A 21,351-nucleotide genomic window follows, 5' to 3' on the forward strand; every position below is an offset into this window, starting at 1 on the left:
GAGAACTTGGTCAGCTAGCCTGGGGTAAGCAACAGGAAGTAATGCACAAGCAAACTAACCCTGTCTCACACAAAGCAGATGAGGAGAGACAATGGGAAGTGTCCATCATACCTACACTAACACATATTCTACACACACACACGCACATGCATGCACACCCACACCCACACACCATATAGACTTTTTTGCCAGAATTAAATTTTATTTCGCATTGACAGAAACTGTGAAAAACATGACATTTTCCCACATTACAGCACAAGAATTCAATGGAAAATTTCTTACCCCAAATAAAACTTTACTGACGGCATAACTAAAGTGAGTTAAAGTAAGATTCTTAGAAGCAAAATAGCAAGTGATTGTTTGAAATTGTTTTAAACCCAAACATGAGCACATGGCTTCATCATTAACATTCTGTCTAGTCCATACAAATGGTCTTCACATCAGCTAGCATCCATTCATAAAGATGCTTCTTAGCACGGTCGTAGTCAGGTGATACACAGCAAGAAAAGCAACAAAAGCAACGGTTCATAAGTAACCATAACTTTGAAACATATTCAGAATCAGTTTATATTATCTATAAATTAATTTAAATAATTTTCACCAAAATTCTGGATACTTTAAATTCAAATTGTTGCTATTTTAATATATGCACAGGAGACTTATTCTCAAACTTTTTTTTTAACCTAAATTGGAATTTTCTAATTAGATCATGAACAGATAAAAATAAAAGTTTTTAGTTGCTCATTTGAACAGTATTTGGTTTTAAGCATAACAAATGTACAGAAAATGTAAACTCAGACTCTTCCATAAGTTGTAACTGTTTTAGAATTAGATTTCAAAACTGATCTGAAGTATTTATTTCTGAATATAACAAGATTTTATTTACTCTTTCAGTTCTTTACCAAAAAATAAAGCCACACGACTTTATTTATTACCGGTACTGAAGATTCTGGTAACTCTACAGTCTAAAGCTAGACTAGTGTCTAATTATTTAACACATAAGCTTAAGTAATATTTGCTTTTTTTCACATTACCTAGATTTGAAATACCCTGTCTGGGTTTCCAATGTGAAATTATAGTATATATTGGTAGGTTTTTATGGCAGAGAGGCAATATTGGACTTCTATAGAAAAATCAAGAAAGAAAGAAACCAACCATCTTTTACTTCTTGAGAGAAGAAAAATTAAACAGCAAAAAAGCCTGGTCCCCTAATCAAAGGGCCATTAACTAAGAGAGCAATATTACTTTTTGGTGCTTTAAAAGCATTATCCCTAGTAGTAAGGGTACTGTAATACCATCTAATTCATATGTGTTATAACCATGCATATATGAAGACACATATAAGAATACAGACATTGCATGGAGACTATAAAACTGTGGAGTAAAATCACAGCCTAATTCACAAAATTAAAAAGTCATTTACATCCTAACGGCTTATTTAGACCTGATTTCTTTTTTTCAGTGAGCTTACTAGTAATTTTCAAATGATGTATCAAGACTCTGCTGGATTAATTGAAGAAAAAAAAAAGCTAGCAACTTACTTCTTCTTTAACACTTGTATACTCCGGATTGTATAATCCAGATATATGTGGTAAAAAATTAAGGAATCATACATTTCCCATGAGGAAAAGATCATTTAGTCTGTCTTAATGGTATGTATTTGCAAATCATTTTAACACTGCAAACATTAGAAGTTTTCCCATCAGGTATGGAAAAAGGTTTATACTCTACTACAGTGATGCCAGCCAACGTCCTACACAAGGCTCTTAGTGATGTCAATCATTGGAGGTAGAAGTTTATCAGTGAGTTGCCTGAGATCCATCATTTCCTGTTGACATACACCGTGCACCAAAGTATCATAGGTTTCGAATGTTACATTGGCTGGATTTACCAGAGCTGTTAGTCTTTCAGCAGTAAGAGAACCAATGTTAGGGGAATTAAAGGGTCACAATCTCCATGGCACTGGAGAACAAAAATATCTCTGTTAACGCTATTGATAGCCTACTGGTGCCTGTGGAGAAGAAGCCCGAAGTGGAAGCCTACAACTCACCCCACTGGTGCCCTGCAGTTTCTGCTGAGTTCTAAGAGCATGATACAAAGATCAATTCCCTCCCTGAGAAAATACACCCCAAATAATGCTGTTAAAAGGAATGCCATCCATTTACCTCTTGATCTATCAAAGCTTTTACATTTCCTGCAACCTGTTTAATTCCAGTTTCTTCCTCTGGGAACCTGGGGAAAGTCCAATAGCAAACCAAGAAGGCATGGCCATATTTGTATTTAATATAAAAGGCATAACAGGTGCCATGTGGGCAGATGGACTTGACGTGTTAGTTCTGATACCTGCAATGGCTTCTGCCCATCCTTGCCCAGTAGCTCCCAATCCATGAAGGAAAATCACTGTGAGGGTACCCTTTAGGGAAGCTGGCACTGCAGCAGATAGCGAGGTGGACGCATTGCTGCTGTATATCCACCAACTGGTGGACAGTGCCCATCATTTGAGAAAAAAACGTTTAATGGATTACTTTTACTTGTTTCCCTTTAATTGAAAATGGATTTCCCCCCTCACATTAACATATATCATTACCACAGTTTCCCCTCCATCGGCTCCTCCCAGTTTGTCCCCACCTCCCCTCCTATCTGTATCTGCCCCCTCAGATACTGACTTACAGCCCAGTCCACAAGAAGGAGTAATTTGTTTCCCCAATGAAACTCTCTTGGAGAAAAATAAATTTTCATTTGTAAGTGGTTATCAGTTGGAGATTGCTTCTGGGTTAGGGATGGGGGCATATGTCCACTTTTCCTTTCAGCCTTAGGCCCCAACTAGTGCACACCCATGCAGGTCCTGTGTGTCATTGCCTGACTCTGGGAGTTTGTATGTACATTGATCATATTGATTTAGCAGACATTATTTTCTTTTTCTTTTTTTAATAATTTTTTTTAATTTTTATATGTGTTGGTGGGGTTTTTTTGGTTGGTTGGTTTGTTTGTTTGTATTTGGTTTTTGTTTTTAGTTGGTTGGGTTTTTTTGGTTTATTGTTGTTTGTTTGTTTGCATGTATGTCTGTATGAGGGTATGAGAGCCCTGGGCACTAGAGTTACAGACAGCTGTGAACTGCCATGTGGGAGCTGGGAATTGAACCAGGGTCCTCCAGAAGAGCAACCAGTGCTCTTGATGTCTGAGCCATCTCTCCAGCCCCAAGAGGTGGGTGTTTTCCTGGTGCCCTTTATCCCCTCTGGCTTTTACATGTTCTCTGTCTCCTCTTTCACAATGTTCCTGAGCCCCAAGGGGAGGGATTTGAGGAAGACGCACCACTTAGGGTTGAATGTTCCCAAGTCTCTCACTCTCTGTATAATGTCTGGCTGTGGGTCTCTGTATTTGTCCCCATCTGCTGCAGGAGGAAGCTTCCATGATGATGGCTGAGCAAGGCACTCTTCTATGAGTACAGCAGAGTGTCAATAAGAGTCATTTTATTGCTACTTCTTTTTTTAATACAACAATTGTATTTGGTTTTACTTGGGGTTTCCCTGGGCTATCTGATCTCAGGTTCTTGATCACCCAGGCAGTGTCAGGTGTGGTTTTCATCCGGTGAAGCTGCCCTTAAGTCAAATCAGATATTGGTTGGTCACTTCCACAAGCTTTATGACACCACTGCATTTGCATATTTTGCAGGCAGGATGCCATTTTAGGTCAAAGGGTTTGTTGCCGGTTTGGCATTTGTGTTTTTCCTTTGGTAGCATGCAGAGTATCTTTCTGTGCCAAAGACGTTAGCATGTAGGATGAAGGGTCTATGAACACCAGCTTGAGTTCTCCATTGTTCAATGAGTTGTATACAGGTTGTCTTCAGCAATGGGGCTTTGCCATCAGTGTATGGAGAGTGGTCTATATCCTTGGGTTTTGAAACTTAATGAATGAAATTAATATGAGATGGACTTGGGGGGTGGGGGACCCATACCTACAGTTTTCCAACAAGAATTCTTTGCCTATTTCATTTGGCTGCTTAAAATTTTCATCCCTAGACCAACTAACTTACCAGCACCAGGCAATACTGAAACTAACACATTTCCAAACCCATCAAAGAGTTGAGCACCCAATGAGCCATTCTTATCCTTATTTTGTTGAATCTCTTTTTGCAGATGGCTTATCTCTGAATCCATTGCTTCGCATTTCCTTTTAAATCCCTCATTAAGCATGTCTTCTTGGATCTATGAAAAGAAAAATACACTTGGAAAACCATGCCTCTTGAAGGTGGGAGGTTTGTATTTGGAACTCAGGGAGTGAAGGACATATCTATCTCTCTACCAAAACACGCTCATTGATGAATTTGCCTGATCCCTGGGTTATGACAGATGACTCAAAACAGCCTGCATTCCCTCTGTACCACTCAGAAGAGGGAGAGATGCTGGACAAGGACAGACCTGGGTACTGTCCATCTGAGAAGTTAAGGGGTCCACCCAGCCTTACCTTCAACTTGTGTGCCAGCCTCTCTTCTTGCTCTCTCAGAATGTTCTTCCTTTCTGTCTCCATCTTCTCATGCAGCTGGGCCATATTTTCCTTGTAGCTTCTCTCTTGAGCCTCCATCACCTGCTGCAGCTCCTTCTGCTTCTGTCTTAGTAGCTCCTGCTCCTTTTCAGCCGCCTCCTTCTGAACCCGCTCAGCTGTCCCACAAAGGTTTGAGAGAGGCAAGACACAAGGGTCAGGACTGAGCTCTCCTTTCTTTGGTTCAGTGACATAGCTGATTTTGAAACAAGAGAGAAGTCTGAATTCTAGCCACCAAACCCCAGAACACACTTCAGAATGATGCCGGAAGGTGCCTGTCACAGTTCCTGAGTGAGACCATACCAAAACCCTCTTAATTTCAGATTAGCAGAAGTGTGAAACCTATCTCAGAAGATCTTCCTGTTCATCAGTCAGCAGGCTTAGCAGAAGCCTCCAAATAGCTGTGAGAACCGAGTCCTCCCACATACCTTCCATGGCCTTCTGGCCATCAGTGAGGGCTTTGTCCGACTGAAGAATGGAATCCTCTATGGGAATCTGTGACTGTAGGAAGTTCTGAAGGACATGATTTGCCTGGTGAAACAATCAGGAGAAATTGTCAGGTCACGAAAACACATGTCAGAACTGACTTCTGAGGTTTGCATGGCTGCTTAGTACACTGAGCCACCCTGCCTGTTCTTCTGTGGCCTTAAAATACATTAGGATCTCAGCCATCCCATCCAACAGCTCTTAAATGTGCACAACAGTAGCACCTAATTATACCCTTATTCTAAGGATTGAATTGTAACTTCCAAAGTAGCATGTGCTTTCAGGTTACTGATGAGATCTGTCATGTAATGTTAGGGTATTAAAGTCTGGGCATGGTGGCTCATGTCTGTAATCCTAACACTGGGGAGGCTAAGGTCGTGGGACTGCAAATTCAGTGCCAGTCTGGTCTGGTTACATCAGGATTCCATCTCACAACAACACAATGGGGACTAAAGCTTTAAACAAGAGATTTGAGGGGGCTGGAGAGATGGCTCAATGGTTAAGAGCACTGGCTGTTCTTTCAAAGGTCATGAGTTCAATTTCCAGCAACCACATGGTAGCTCACAACCATCTGTAATGGGATCTGATGCCCTTTTCTGGTGTGTCAAGGACAGTGTGCTCATACGCATTAAATAAATTAATAAATCTTTTAAGAAAAGGGTGTTGAATATATGAACATTATTATTATTGCAACTATGGTAATACTAATTGAACTGTTATTTCTTTTCAATGTTTGTGCCAGGATAATTCTTGCCCTGATGTGGCCAAAAGACTATTTATATCTAGGCAAGATCATCAATATCTTATGGGCAATTGCATCTTTGATCTTCAAATCCCATGTATTTATTTCAGAAACAATTGCCATGTTTAATCAATAGAAAAATTGTTCCATTCCAGTCATAACTATTTATTTTAAACTACTTTGGGGGAAAGACTAATTTTGGTTTTGTTGAAAAAAAGGATAGAGAGATATGGGCTATATGTTCATCAAACCTTGTATGTGTCTGTATGTGTTTATGTGTGTGTATGTGAAAATTTCTTAATGTAACCTAGTAGTGTGTGTAGTATAACAATAAAATACAATGAAATTTTTGAATAAATAAATAAGAATCATTTACTCTGGGTCTAGAGAAGCTGGAAGTTTATAGGTAGACTTGCTCTTCCCTTGCCTCAGCAACTGTTCAGTTGAGTTCTAAGGAGGAAGATACTTCCTGTCAACCCTAAACCCATCTCCTTGATGCTCACCCTCATCCCTCACCTTCACTCCCTTCCTGGGCACTCGCTCATAGTCCTGCTCAACCTTCTTCCTGGCCTCTAGGTAGAGATGGTGACCCCCAGGGACAGAGAAAGCCCCACGTGAGATGCTCTCCCTCAAGGACGCTGAGAGCTTGTCCAGTTCAGCCTGGCAGTGACTGAGAGATGCTGCTTCATTCTGTTGCAAGAAATCTTCCTTTTTTTCCTCTATGGTGACCTGACAGGAGATCATTGAGATATCAGAAAAGGAAGCTGTTAAAACACGGATCCAACTGTGGTCTTTATGAAAGTAATAAACTCAGCTGTGAAAAGTACAGCACGAGTTAGAAAACTCTCTTCAGTCGCACAGAGTCCCTGAGCAACTTTCTAAGTAACCTTAGAAATCACCCACCCTTCCTGTGGCCAGGCTCATGCCCTGTGAAATAACAAGGTCAAATGGCAGAACCTCAGGCTCTTTCAGAGACACTGAGATTAACTGTGAAGCTACCACCAAATGAGCAATGGAACCTGGCTGGCAGGGAGTTTCCTCCAGAGATTCATATAGGGGGAAAATGTAGCATGAAAAAGCAACTCCGCACAGTGACTGGAACTTCGTGTAGGTTTATGAACTCTTCATTAATTACTCCATGGAAGATATGGGTGTGTGGAGATAAAACACCACCATGTTGAATTGTATCAATTACAGTCCGGGGGTTTCTCTTGAGTTCGGAGACTCTCCAGAGCTGAACTCACTTTACAACTTGTTTCTGTCCTCTGACAGCCTGAGCAGAGGGGTCTAGCCTCCCTGCACTGTACTAATAATCCACAAAACTGAGCTAACGCACATGTGATAGGTACATTGAAAATTCCTCTCCACCAGTAAAAAAACAACCGAGTCCCTGACTTTTGATCCTGTAGAACCCTGTCACTCATAAGAATGGAGATTGACAAGGTCAAGATGGCAACTGTTAATCAATACTCCTAAAGGTGGGAATCCAGAACAGAAAAGAAAAGACACAGACACAGTACCACCAAATTCTTCTGGAATTGCTGATTCTCATCCTTGAAGGAGTGCTCCATGAAGACAGCAATGGCTTCCTTCTCACAGGCTGCATGCACATCCAGCAGCTCCTGGAGCGTGTCTGTGGGGAGCCTCACTCGCTGGGCCATCTGCTCACTGTAGTGGTCAGCTGCCTTCTGCACTGCTATGGAGTTCTCACGTTGGGCCAGAGTCGTCACTGCGTTCTCTAAACATGGCACCGCTCCACTATTGATAGCACCCACGTAGGTCGTCACCAGAGTCGCCAGTCCTGGCCGAGGCACAGAATTTAAGGCTAAATGTCAAACTAGCTTTGGTTAATTTCACATGATTCAAGAATCAGCAATGAAGTAGACTGCTTAAGCAATGAAAAGTTCATGAACGAGAGCAAAGACCTATTTGTGGGAGACCAGCCTCAGATAAAAGTGATGATCTGTTTAAAAAAAAAATCCAAAATTTCAGGACAATAACAGAGAATTGTGTGAGAGGAGCAGCTCTCAGTACGGGCATCATATGACTGTCTGGAGCCATTTCATGGAAGGATATGTGTACAGAAGACAATAGTTATGTTGTGTGTGGGTTGTGTATGTGTGTAGACGCCAAATAACCTTTGTTGCCTCAGATGCATCCTTCACTTAAACTTTATGTTTTCTATCATTTAACCTCCCATATTACATCCTGACTGCAGCTTCCCCTCTACCTCCCCCTCCCACCTCCTCCCTTACTGCCCTCCTCACCTTCTCCCTCCTCATCTATTACCCCTTCCATTTTCATTCAGAAAAGGACAGGCCTCCCAGGGATAAAGCCACCAAACATGGCATATCAAGTTACAATAAGATCAGTTGCCTCCCCTCCTATTATGGCTGAAGAAGGCAACCCATCTGAGGCTGTTTATGATGCTCTCGCCTGCTTTTAATTTTATATATTCTATTGAGACAAAGTCTCTCACTGGCTAAAAGTAGACAAACTGGCCCCCAGAACCCGCCTGCCTCTGCCAAGCCCCCAGTTCCTGGTCTGTAACCCCACTCTCAATACTGTAGGTAGAATTGGGAGACTGAACTCATGCCTGCAAGCTAAGCACTCTACTAGTCAATAGAGTGAGCCATCATACTAGCCAAAAATAATGATTTTTTTTAAATTTCAAACTCACAGTAAACTTTTAGGAACCTTAGCCTCATTACCTACATTAGAACTGTCCTTTCCAGCCAGACAAAGAAACACAAGTGTCCTTTACATTACTTCAAACACATGAATTCCCTCTTTAACCTTCGTCTTGCTTCTTTGATCATGTATTGGATGCTTTAACGTGTATTAGATTTCAGTAAAGCCTCATGTAGAGAGACAATATTTTTCTTAAAAATTTTGCCCTTAGAACATAATTTTCTGAGTAGCATCAACAGCTGTTTCTTTGTGGTCACATCAGATACTAACAAATAATCAATATTTTATAACACACTGTTTTAAAGTAAAGAGATATTAACTGGGGCAAGGGTGACTCACGGTTTCCATTGACAATGATTCCCTCTTTCAAGGTCTTGGCCTTTGCATTGGAGAAGATGTAAGAACAGAATATTTTTGATTGCACTTGGAAATTGTGATCCAACTGGTCCTCTGGAATTTCCTCAACATGGACTAAGAGGTCTTTCTCTTTCGTAGGTCGATCAAAGACAAAACACTTCCGTCTTGGAAAGAAGTGTCTGATGCATTCCCTAGGCATGTTAGAATTTTGGGCTTTGAGACTCCTGCCTGTAAAATACATATAAATGAAATTTGTTCTTTGAAAGGACAGTCTTCAGGCTGGGGGCCCAGTGTTTTCCTTTCCAGGGAGCTTGGGATCACAGCTGTTCTTTTATTTCTCCATCTGCTGTAATGTTCCCACATGGCTACTCTTCATTTAAACATCTACGGTAGTAGTTCTCAACTTGTCAGTCATGACCCCTTTGGAAGTCAAATGGCCCTTTCACAGGGATCATTGAAGACCATTGGAAAACACAGATATTTACATTATGACTCATAACAGTAGCAAATTTACAGTTGTGAAGTAGAAGTGAAAGAATTTTATGGCTGGGCACAACATGAGGTACTATAGTAAAATTTGGAGCAGTAGGAAGGTTGAGAACCACTGATCCAAGACAAGGGTAAATCCATTTCTGCATGGAGTTAAAGAGCAATGAAGTAATTGTGAAGATTAAGAGGACCATTCATCCAAGGGATGAGGGCAACTAATCTTTGATCTTCCTAGTACTTGGTACAGGCCCCAGTGAATTCAGAATTTAAAAACATTTACTGGATAATTAACTAATGAATCCAAAGTGTTAGAAAATGTTTTCTGATTTTCCTGTATCCTTGTCAGAAATGAATTTGTGCTATGATACAAAATGATGTGGAGAAGAATAAGATGGTGCCAGGAAAAATGAAAGATGATATAACATATCAGGTCAGGACAGCAAAGCACACACATCAGCTTCCTGTACACATACTCCATAAATACACTCAGGATTCTGTGCCTTGCCAGTTATGAGGAATAATATTAAATGACTACAATGTAGAGACCTCTTCTGTTTCCTAAATTACAGTATGTTAGTGTTGACTGAGAAATAGAGCAATCCCATATCACCAAAGCATTCAATGAATGTTTGTTGAAAGAAAAAAATGAATAAATCAATAAAATTGATTCAAGAGATAAATACTGTATATTCAATAAATATTTAATGTCAAATATATTAACTGTAAGGCTGTCAAGAGAAGAGGCATATGCTATAAGAAAGATAAAATAAACGATTTGAGTCTTGTTGAAAGGAAATATCAGTGTTTTTCTTAATTATTTATACTATATTCTCTCTCTAAAAAAATCTTAAGTAGTCAAGTAGTAGTGAAATACACTGTACAAACGAATCACAACCTTGAGTAAATCACCTCATTTTATGGAATTTTATGTGATCTGTAAACTCTCTCTTAGTGTGTGTGTGTGTGTGTGTGTGTAGAAAGATAGATAAATATAAATATATATTCAAGGCTAGGGTTAGTTCACACACTACACACACACACACACAGACACATACCTATGTAGAGAGAGAATATACATATTAAGAGAATATTTGTATATATATGTACATCCATCTATATATATATTGAAAGAAAGAGAAAGATAGGGTGGGACACAGAAATCCTTTATAAGGAGCACAATGTGTAGGGCATGGACATTATATAATTTATTACCATCCACCTAAGTTTTTTGACTTTTAATTGGATGGAGACCATTAGGTCCAACATTTGTGTCTCATTGTTTCCCTTGCCCCTAAACTCCAGCAGCTGAAGATGTTCCATGATAATAACCATGGAAAACGTTCACCAATTGCTTTTCAGCTATCATCAGCTATTGTTGACTTAGAGCTTATGTCAGTGTCAAATCAACATTTATGTCAAGTTCCAAACAAGATAGCTAGAACTCTTCCCATCCAAGCTAGGCTTTGGTACCTGGAATCAGCTTCAGAGCGTTCTCCAGGTACTCGTCTTCTGTGATGACATGTCCGTCTAACTTCAGCTCCAGAATGAAATCTCGAACAGTCCAGATAAAGTCTGGAAAGAAACTTACAAACTCATCAGAGTCATCCACTTCTTCAGATCGTAAAGTGGATTTTGCCCTGATCAGCTCTGTCAGTTCCGTGACATAGCTGGGACCTTAGCTAAGGAATAAACAGCACCACTATACCCTTCCTAGATTTCTCTTACAAATCCATTTTACAAGCACCCTCTTGGTCCTGCATACCTGTCTTAATCAGGGTTTGTATTCCTGCACACAATATCATGACCAAGAAGCAAGTTGGAAAGGAAAGGGTTTGTTCAGCTTACACTTCCACATTGCTGGTCATCCCCAAAGTAAGTCAGGACAGGAACTCACACAGGGCAGGAACCTGGAGGCAGGAGCTGATACAGAGGCCATGGAGGGATGTTACTTACTGGCTTGCTTCCCCTGGCTTGCTCAGCTTGTTTTCTTATAGAACCCAGGACTACCAGTCCAGGCATGGCACCATTCACAATGGGCCCTTCCACCCTTGATCACTAATTAAGAAAATGCCTTACAGTTAGATCTCATGGAGGCATTTCTTCAAAGGAGGTTTCTTTCTCTGTGATAACTCTAACTTGTGTCAAGTTGACACACAAAACCAGCCAGTACAACACCCTTTTCTTAAATCCTAAGAACTGAGTGATATATGCAATATACCCAGTTGCCATTATCTTAAGTCAACAACACATGGTGAGTCAGTCCCTGGAAGGATACTGCAGCTGCTCCAGGGCCTGGTGGTTGATGGTACTCATGCTGTTGTAGACAAAGGTACTGCTCAGAAGCACAGCCAGGGCGAAGATCCACGAGTCGTTCTTAGGGTCACCCTGGAACATACATAAGGACAAAGGACTTGAGACTCTAACCTCCATTCTTTCATACATTTGTTTATTTGCTGCTTAATCAGAAATGCAGCATATTAACAGGATGAAGAAAAAGAAATTCATATTTCCTTTTCAATATCGAAACAGACCCTAACCAGTTTCCACAACCAAAATCAGACACTGTCAAAGTATTAAAAATGTTTGCTGTAGTGCTTAAACACAGTGAAATATGTGCACAGTAATAACACACCATTTCATTAACAGTTCATTGGTTATGTCATATTAAAGTCTGAAATTAGACTACTATTCTTGGAACATCTCCACAATCTCATGGACTACATTGAGCCGTGAGAATGCAAACTGCCATATAACGATAGAGACAGGCAAGAAGTCCCGTACATATAGAAACACAACTATGACGATCACCTGTGCCAAAAGTAGAATGAAATGCTAATAGAGAAGAAAAATAATTAATTTTAATAAGTGGCAAGAAGGGCTCTATATAATTTTAGACCAATGTGACTGTAAATGGGATATGATGGCAATGGTATGAAAACAGCTTTTTTTAAAAAAAAAAAAATAGTTGCTAGTAGGCATAATTACAGATTTAATAAATCACATATGTGGGAAGAGAAATACTCAGTAAATAAAAAGTCATAAAGCACAGGCCATATGAATGTATTGCACACGTACTTTGTTTGAGTGAAGCGGTTGCTGTGTGGGAGGACTTGAAAGTTGGGGCAGGAAGTCATGAGGTGAGATGTGATGCTGGAAAGGTCAGGCAGAGTTAGATGCTATCCTGTCCAGAAACGTCAGAGCCAGTGGGTCAAACCCTATCAACATGGTATGCTGTAGTGTCTCTCCCTTGTTCGTGTGCACAATAGTATGGATTCTGGGTTTATTGGATGTGATGTAGCGGGCAGGAAACCTTTTATATTCTGAGGGGATATTATTTTTTCAAATGTCCATTTCGATATCCCTAAAAACACTGAATTCAGATCAATAGAAGCAAAGCTTAGGTCAGACACCAACTTGCTTGCAGAAGAATTCATCTTGGTTTAATACAGGATTGAATATTGGGAATTTTGTATGCCATAATGAAATGGTTACCCCTATGTTAACAGCAATGGAGGTCTAAGGCTATTGCTACTGCCTACAGTTAGATTACAATTTTCAATAACCTCAAAGATGACAGCTTGCCTTCAGGAAAGATTACACAATCATATAACTTGGTTAATTGTCTACTTCTCTGAACCCACCGCACCTTCTACTGATTTTAGAGTGTATGCCTGGTTCCTCCTGGACTAAACTATGTATCTGTGCCTTCCACTGCAGGACTTATGGTATATAGTATGAAACCCTGAAATTCAGCTTCTCAATACATGTTTGCTGAACTGTATGACTCATACAAGTGTCAAGATAAGACTATCTGCCATTACAACAAAGTGTTTGAGTTTATGAAAGGAGTACCTTCACCAAGGAAAGCAGCTTATTCTCCTTATCAATAACTTGGTTGCAATTCTTGCAACCAGTACAGAAGTTGGACTAAAGCAGCAGTCAAATGGTCCACAGAGAACTGAAACCAGTCTTACCTTCTCCACATCACCTAAGCCCTCTGTGTCCAGAAGCACGAGTGTGTATTTGGGCTTGCTGGGGTGAGGTACACACCACATCCAGATGCCCTTAGTTTCCGACCTAACTGTGGTGCCCAGATTGAAGCCTGTGTGAGAGAATATGAAAGCAACATGGATTTATGTGATTTCTTAGCATATAGGAAGCAGAGGTTCCACCCTTAGCGCTGAGCTTATTCAGGTACAAGGTATTAGGAGAGAAAGAGTATCTGCATGGTCTACAAAGGAAGAAGAAAGTAGTGCAACCAGGGCAAATTATCAAAAGATCAATAAGAAGAAAACAGGATGCTCTGGTTTTTAAAAGACTTGAGTGTGAAGTTTACAAAGCAAGATATGCAAATTGCAAGTCGTGAAGAGCTGTTTCCCTCTTGTCTATAAGCTAGTGGCATTAAACCAAGTTCACCACATTAGCAAAATTTCAAAGCAGAAACAATTTTTTGTAAAGGAGTGAAGAATATTCTATTGCTACGAATAGACATATAAACTACACATAAAGTTTAAAATGCAATATGATATCCTCAAGAAACACTACACATGTGAATGTCTTGCAATCGCAGAGATTCACTTCTGATCATGTTACACAAAAAGAAGTTCATGCAAAAAAAATGTGACAACATAAAGAAAAGCTTATGTGTGAAAGCCTTGTCCTATAAAATAAGTTCTGGAAATAAATCAGTGTTGACCACAATAAATAATGTTATTTATATAATGACATGCTATGAAATTAAAAATTAGTAATTTAATAATATTTATGACAAACTGGGTGTTGAGCAAAAGAAGCCAGGGACATCAGGACACTTCCAATATAGATATTGTAATACATTAAAATATACATATATGTGTTACTTAAGTATATATGTGTGTGTGTATATATATATATATATATATATATATATATATATATGCATACTCCTTAAGAAGTTTAATACTAGATTAAAGTGAACTGATTTTTATAGATACATACTTAGATTTTTATAACTGTCTTTGTAAATCAGTGGGGAAGATTCACGAAAATAATAAGCCTTGGAAGACTGTAAGATGACATGAAGCAGCATTTGAATGTCACAAAGCTTGACAGTTTGACCTCGTCAGTAAAGAAAGAAGAATTTGTTAATTATGTCATACACTGTATTTTATGTAACCTCCTGTATGTTGCATTATGCATATTTTAAAGGCTAACAAGCGAAACATAGATATAGCTATTTAAGTGATGAATAGGGCATAAAATATAATTATCTCAAAAAAGATGTAACATAAACACAGATTTACCTTCCTATTCTCTCTCTCTTTCCCTCCCCTCCCTCCCTCTCCTCCTGTTCTCTCTCCTCCCTCCCTCCCTCCCTCCCTCCCTCCCTCCCCTCCTGTCCTCTCTCTTCCCTCCTACTCTCATTCCTCCTTCTCTCTCCCTCTCTCCCTCCCCTGCCCCCTCCTCCTGTTCTCTCTCCTTTCTCCCTTTTTCCAGCCTCACAGAGGCAGTCCTTCCTCCCTTTCTTTCTTCCTTCCATCATTCCATCTTCTTCATTTTAATAAACAAACACAATGAATTGCACTCCATGGACTCTAAAGTCAGCAAGATGAGAGGAGGAAACGTTATGGGGATTGACATGGGCAGGAAAGAATGATCACTTTGCATTGTCAACAATTCCAAATGGCCTCTGTCCTGTCTGAGGATGATACTCACCATGCTTCTGTCCAGCCAAGCGGTTCATCAGGTAGGACTTTCCCGTGCGGTACAGTCCTACGATGGCCACCACCACCACAGGCTGAGTGATCCTCTCAAGAATGTTCACTGCTTTGGGGTTCACCCTCAGCTCTTTATTCTCATTTTCCACTAGACAGATCGGAGCCTTCATGTTGGCACCAGATGTCATGGTAACCTGAAAACCCCAAAAAGCCTTCTCAGTTGAATATGAGATCTCAAAGCCACCTCTAGTGTCACATCAATGTGTCTGTGCAATGGGCGTGTCAACTTAGTATTATTGTTCTTTGCTGTTGTTAAGTTTGTGTGACAATGTTTCATGAGTCTCTTTGGCATAAGCTCTTTCAAAGCAACAGGAGTAAGAGAGATGTCACCAGTAACCCAAAGCCAGGATAGTTCCTGAAGGCTTCTGTCCAGAGTCCAGTTTCCAGTTTTATGTTATACTCTAAAACCACAAGATGTGGCAAGCAGGCAAGACAAGATTGTTTTTTGTTCTTGTTGTTTTTTGTTTTCCCCCAGAAGAATACATGGCAGTCAAGTTTTTGCTTTACAAAGACATAGATTACATTTGACAGGTGCAATCTTTTTTGTTGGATTAAGGGCAGTGACTCCTTGTCTTTTAGCTATTTCTCTAGGTTGTTCTGTACCAGGGAGCAAAGTGCAGTCATGCTTGGCAAAAAGCAGAGTCGAAAGCAGTGCTTTAAGCAAATCTAGTAATTGGTCATTTTCACCTTATTCCACTTCAACAAGGTCTCAAGCAGCCATTTTCATTCATAACAAATAGAGACAGATATAGACATCCACACCCAATCTGTGGATGGAGCCTGGGGACTCTGAAGGAAGAATAGGAGGAAGGATTGCTGGCCAAGGGGATAAAAACTCCTCATTGCACTTTGTATATCACATATTTGTTATGTAATGGCATCCAGCCCCACCCCCATAACCCCAGCCTGAAGAAAGGAATGGTGTTCTACACTGGCTGTCTTAGTAAGGTGGTGTTTTGAATGAAAATGGCACCCATGGGCTCATAGAGAGTGACATTATTTGAAAAGATTAGGACCTGTGACCTTGTTGGAGGAAATGTGTTAGGAGGGAATGGGGGGCTTTGAGGTTTCAGAAACTCAAGCCAGGCCCAGTGGTTTTCTCTCTTCCTGTTACCTGCCAATCCAGATGTAGAACCCTCAGCTCCTCCAGCACCATGTCTACCTGTGTGCTGTCAAGCTTTCCACCATGCTAATAATGGACTAAACCATTGAACTGTAAGCCAGCCCCAATGAAATGTTTTCCTTTATAGGAGTTGCTGTGGACATGGCGTCTCTTCACAGCAATAGAACTCTAGCTATGACATACAGAACCACAAGAAACGATCTGACAGGCATGTGGATAAGCAAGGATAAAATGAAGCTGTCTTTGTTTGCTGTCCATGTGCATTTGTGTGAAAATCCCAGGGCATCTATGTATTATTCTTACAACTAATCAGTGAAATTCCCAAGGCCAAAAGACACAAGGTCAATGTGTTAGTTACCTTTCTCCTGGATGGGACAAAATACTTAGCAGAAGCAATTTAAGAAAGGAAAGCTTATCTGGTGTCTTAAGATTTTATTGCTACACTGGGGATATGGGACCTGAAGAGGCCACCTCCCATGCCAGGAGGGAACCCCAGTGGAGTGATAAAGACATCAACCCATCCACAAAACTTTCAACCCAAAATTTATCCTGTCTAAAAGAAATGCAGACACTGGGGAGGGAGCAGAGACTGAGGGAATGGCCAACCAATAACTGGCCATGGGCAAGCACTAATCCCTGACACTATTAATGATGTTCTATTATGCTTGCAGACAGGAGAATGTTGTCCTCTGAGAGGCTCCACCCAGCAGCTGAGTCAGACAGATACAGACATTCACAGCCAAACAGTGGATGAAGCTTGAGGAATCTAACGAGAGAACAGGAGGAAGGATTGCTGGCTCCAAAGGGGATAGGAAGTCCACAGGAAAACCAACAGAGTCAACTAACCTGGAGTCTTTGGACTCTCAGAGTCTGAACCACCAACAAAAGAACATACATGGGCTGGACCTAGGCCTCCCTGCACATATGCAACAGATGTGTAGTTTGGTCTTCATGTGGGTCTCAAACAACTGGAGTGGGGGCTATCCCAAAAGCTGTTGCCTGATCATGGGATATGTTCTTCTAGCTGGGCTGCCTTGTCTGACCTCAGAGGGAGCGGAAGGGTTGGGGGGATACCCAGGGGGCACCTCCTGCTCAGAGGAGAAGGGGAGGGGAACGAAGGAAGGATTGTGGGAGAGGGTGACTGAGAGAGGGCCAGTGAATGAGATATAAAGTGAATACATTGAAAAATTAAACAACGAAAAAAACCAAAAACCACTATTTCTGTTGCTTCCACTGCCTGCAGGCCAGGGTCATGGATGAGTCGTGCCATGCCCAGTTTCTATGCTGCTGAGGACTGAAGCCAAAGCTTCACAGATGCTAGACAAGCATGCCACCAACTGAGGCCAGCCCCAGGACCTTCAGGTCACTTTCTGTACAATGGTAAGTGACAAGCACGTGGCCTTACACCAGCAAATCATCATTTTCCATCTGTTTCACTACCATTTCTCTCCAGTGGCTAATTTCTCTGAAAATACATCCTCACCAATAAATATTTCTGTGGGCAAAGCTCTGACGGTGCATTATCTCTTGAAAGAACCCTAACTATTAAACACTACTGTGTCTCCTTTCCACGTGTGTTGGAGGCCATGCATACACATACACTCTGAATGAATGCTTGGGAAGTCTATAAGCTGCTCAGTGGATCAAGAAATAAACACCAATTTGCCTGTCTCCCTTTAATAGACCCTGCTACCAAAACTTCCCTGATAGAACCAACTTCCCCAATTCACCTTCTCTAAACTGATAAATATCTTAATTAAGAAATACAAACTCTCAATTTATTAGTGGCCCCTCATTATGATACAACCTGCACTCTAGGTGTTGTTTGTCCTCTGGTGGCATCTTAAAAACTATAAGTGTTCCTTTACTTAACATCAACCCAGAGTAGGTGTCAGTGGGAAACGTAAGCTCACCTTTAAATTCTGTGAAAGACACTAACTTAATGACCAGTTCTATCTATCTATATTACGAACATATTGATGAACATGTTATTTTTTTTCTCCCTGCTATTATGCAGGTCTGGGGTATTATCCCAACTAAGAAGTTTCAAATCCACATTAAATAAGTAGAATTACATAACTGTAATTGGTCATGTAAATAATCCACGGTTTCCAAAGGTAGCCTGAGTCACACAGAAGACAGTAAAAACTGCTTCTGCCCTAGATTTTTCACAAGCTCCAAAACATGTCTGAAACCTTTCTTGGATGGACTACACTTTGAAACGGTTCACAATACGTGAAGGGGTTCAGGCTTTACTGCTATTTTTAACTTTTGGATGTTTTTAACTGAGTATGTGTTCTCTTCTCCTTTGGAGATGATCTTGCACCTCCTACCCTCAAACTGGAAAAACACTTACTCTTCAAATTCAGGCTGTACTTTTATTACCATGTTAATTCATTTAAAAATCTAAAATTTAATGTGGCCCTGTTTTCCAAATAAAGGGTGAAAATAGAAAAAAAAAGCAAACTTTTAAATAATAAGAATAGGACTGGCACCCCACCGCAGGGCAGGAGAGAGCACTGGTACCACTGAGGCTCACCTGAGCCCATTGGGAATTCCCCAGGAATTAGACTGGGATGCCTCTGTTTTCCGTTTCTTCAACTCCAGGCTGAGCACGTAGCTGCAGGGGCACTTAAGCCCAGTGATAGATAAGGAGGAAGCTCTGCCTGGAGGGGTTATGTCCCTCTGATCCAAAAGGGACTTCACCCTCTTACCAGGGAGGTAGTGCACCGCAATGGGCTAATGTTCCCTTGGAAACTCTCAACCCCCACGACTGGCTCCACTGAAGTAGCCTCGCCACATACCCTGAAACCATCAAACAGCCTCTGATCGCGGTCTACCTGCCAGTGTTTTCTTGCACCCAGCGTGCAGCTTGTGCCCTGGGACCTCCGGACCACCCCTGAAGCTCCTTAGAGATGTGTACATTTGGTACCGAGTCGCAGGGAACTCACCTGCCTGCAGGGGATGATTCTCTGCTACCCGGGTTCAGCACAGTTAGGATTCCTCCTGAAAGCTCTATTCTTAAACCTCAGAGTCAAACCGGATATTGCATGCATTTAGCTGTGGGGTGGGATAGAAAACTGAAATCGAAACTGCATAGGCTTAAGCTGTTTTTGTGAGAAGCTTTTGCACCCACCGTTTCCAGGAAAGAAAACAAAAGCTGGGAAACAGTGGGGGAAATCTACAGTCTTCCCTGCCAGATGGACCTACAAAAACAATTCACTGATTCTCTAAATACTGACTTTTATTGGGAAATAAGAGAATGTTGCAACAGGAATATGCCAACTCCTGCCACGGTGAGCCACTGGCTTATTCCAAGAGGTTGATGCGAATGAAACGTTGTTAACTTAAAAATTTGCAACCCATGCATGATATTACTACTGTACATATTAAGAAGGTAATGGGGTGTTTCCGTGCACTGTGTACATCATGTGATGTAGGATGCAGATTGGGTTAACCTCCTCGTACAGTTAACATTTACATCAGAACTCTGGCTTCCCCCTTTTTTACATCCCCCACGGATCAGCTTGCTGTGTCTCCTACTATACCGAATTTTTAAAAGGCAAAAGTGAAGTGGATTACAACAGATGTTTTTTTCGGTTAAAACAGCTTTGTCTTAGGTGACTTTGTCCAGGTACCTGCTAACATACAACAGACTAAGCTGTCATCTTTAGTTGGTTAAGTGTCTTGGTGCATTTTAAATTCACAAATTTTCACATCAGGCTGATTCTGTGACTGGGGTGTAACCTCGTGTTGTGTTAAGGAGTATCTACACAGAGACCAGACTAGTAAAGTGTCCATGCTTGATGCTATCTTAGAGGCCCTCAGCATCATTTTACTGACCTAGGGACGACGTGGGGCTTGGTTAAGCCTGAGAACTGTCACTTAGTGTGTCTTAAGGTTACCTACCCTTCAGGTAGGAATGTCACTTTCAGTCCCATCTGTTACTTTAATTGAAGTAAACTTCTCCTGTAGAACTAAAGAAATTGTGAAATCTGTATTGTCAGGCTCAAGGCTAGGACATGAATACATTCATTGCAGTAACACAGGATGAACTACACATGTCTGGGGTTGAGGCAGGTGGCTGACACACAAGGTTTATAGCTTTCACAATCTGCTCTTTTATGTTGCTTTTTAAAAGACAAAATGGATCTACTTCAGATTGACCTGGTGTGACTGTGTATATGCTCAACCCAGGGAGTGACACTATTAAACCTATTGATTCTGTTCAAGTAGGTGTGGCCGTTTTGGAGTAAGCATGGCACTGAGGGTGTGGGCTTTAAGACCCTCATCCTAGCTGCCTGGAAGCCAGTATTCTCTTAGCAGACTTCAGGTGAAGATGTAGAAGTCTCCATTCCTCCTGCACCATGCCTGCCTGGATTGACCCTCTGAACCTGTGATCCAGCCCCAATTAAATGTTGTCCTTATGAGTTGTCTTGGTCATAGTGTCTGTTCACCGCAGTAAAACCCTAACTAAGACACCTGGAGCACAATGAAATCTTCCTGAAATCACCAGGAATAATGACCCGCATGTGGGAAATGCTCTAATAATGAGAGTTCAAGGACTTCAGCAGGATCAAGATGGATCTGAGACTCTTATGAGCCATAGGTCCTTGTGTTCGCTTCTGGGTACACGCTTCTGGGTAATTTCACACTTCCCTTCAGCACTGCCAAACACTGCCCGGGCCTCAGCCAGACTTGACTGTGAGCTCCAGCATTTTGTTTTGCACTTAAGGGGTTCTCTTTTGCACCCACCTCTATTTTCTCCCAAGTTTGGTCAACCCTCCCCTTGATCATCTCCCGTTCAGTGGCCATGGCTGACTACCATCTCTCTTCTGTTCTTAGCCACTTCTATGAGTGTCTCCCTCATGACCACTTGGCTCTGTGCAGAGAAAGGAGAAGACAGACTGCTGGGCTATTTTCTCCTGAGCAGGCAAGAGCTGATTTTGGGATGTGGTAAGAAAGGCCTTGCTCAGCTGGACACCAAACACAGTGACTCTTGTCATTGTCCAGATTCAGCAGGGTGTACCTTCCATGGAGAGAGCTCTGAGCCTTTATTTCCCTCTAGGAGATTCTTCCTATCCAGCCTTCTGAAAAAGGAGCTCCACCCCTTAGCTTGTATAGCTTGTAGTTCTCACCAGCCAGAACTCTAACTGAAGGATGCATTT

At 41.2% G+C, this 21,351-nt stretch overlaps 1 protein-coding gene and 1 pseudogene across 1 annotated transcript; both read right to left on the reverse strand.

Moving 5' to 3' along the window:
- Positions 1-176: 176 nt before the first annotated feature.
- On the reverse strand, positions 177-3,005 carry LOC114614806 (annotated as a pseudogene).
- Positions 3,006-3,450: 445 nt separating this feature from the next.
- Positions 3,451-19,400, reverse strand: LOC114614852 (guanylate-binding protein 4-like). Its single transcript, XM_028760496.1, has 11 exons — positions 19,135-19,400; positions 14,999-15,194; positions 13,279-13,406; positions 11,580-11,689; positions 10,775-10,971; positions 8,798-9,043; positions 7,288-7,568; positions 6,284-6,496; positions 4,968-5,070; positions 4,465-4,658; positions 3,451-4,205 (listed from the first exon to the last, which is right to left on the reverse strand). Exons 2-11 carry the CDS (start codon positions 15,186-15,188, stop codon positions 3,984-3,986), a joined length of 1,884 nt encoding a protein of 627 aa, XP_028616329.1. The 5' UTR covers positions 15,189-15,194; positions 19,135-19,400; the 3' UTR covers positions 3,451-3,983.
- Between the last annotated feature and the right edge of the window lie 1,951 nt (positions 19,401-21,351).

This window comes from Grammomys surdaster, unplaced genomic scaffold (genome assembly GCF_004785775.1).
Source record: "Grammomys surdaster isolate TR1022 unplaced genomic scaffold, NIH_TR_1.0 126531, whole genome shotgun sequence".
NCBI classification, from domain to species: domain Eukaryota; kingdom Metazoa; phylum Chordata; class Mammalia; order Rodentia; family Muridae; genus Grammomys; species Grammomys surdaster.

Coding starts and splice junctions, on each gene's coding strand:
- LOC114614852 (XM_028760496.1), bottom strand. CDS start 15,188: ATGACATCTGGTGCCAACATGAAGGCTCCGATCTGTCTAGTGGAAAAT. Junction 10,972..11,579: donor CAGGCCCTGGAGCAGCTGCA/GTATCCTTCCAG, acceptor CTAAGGTCCCAG/CTATGTCACGGAACTGACAG. Junction 7,569..8,797: donor AATCATTGTCAATGGAAACC/GTGAGTCACCCT, acceptor TGCCTCGGCCAG/GACTGGCGACTCTGGTGACG.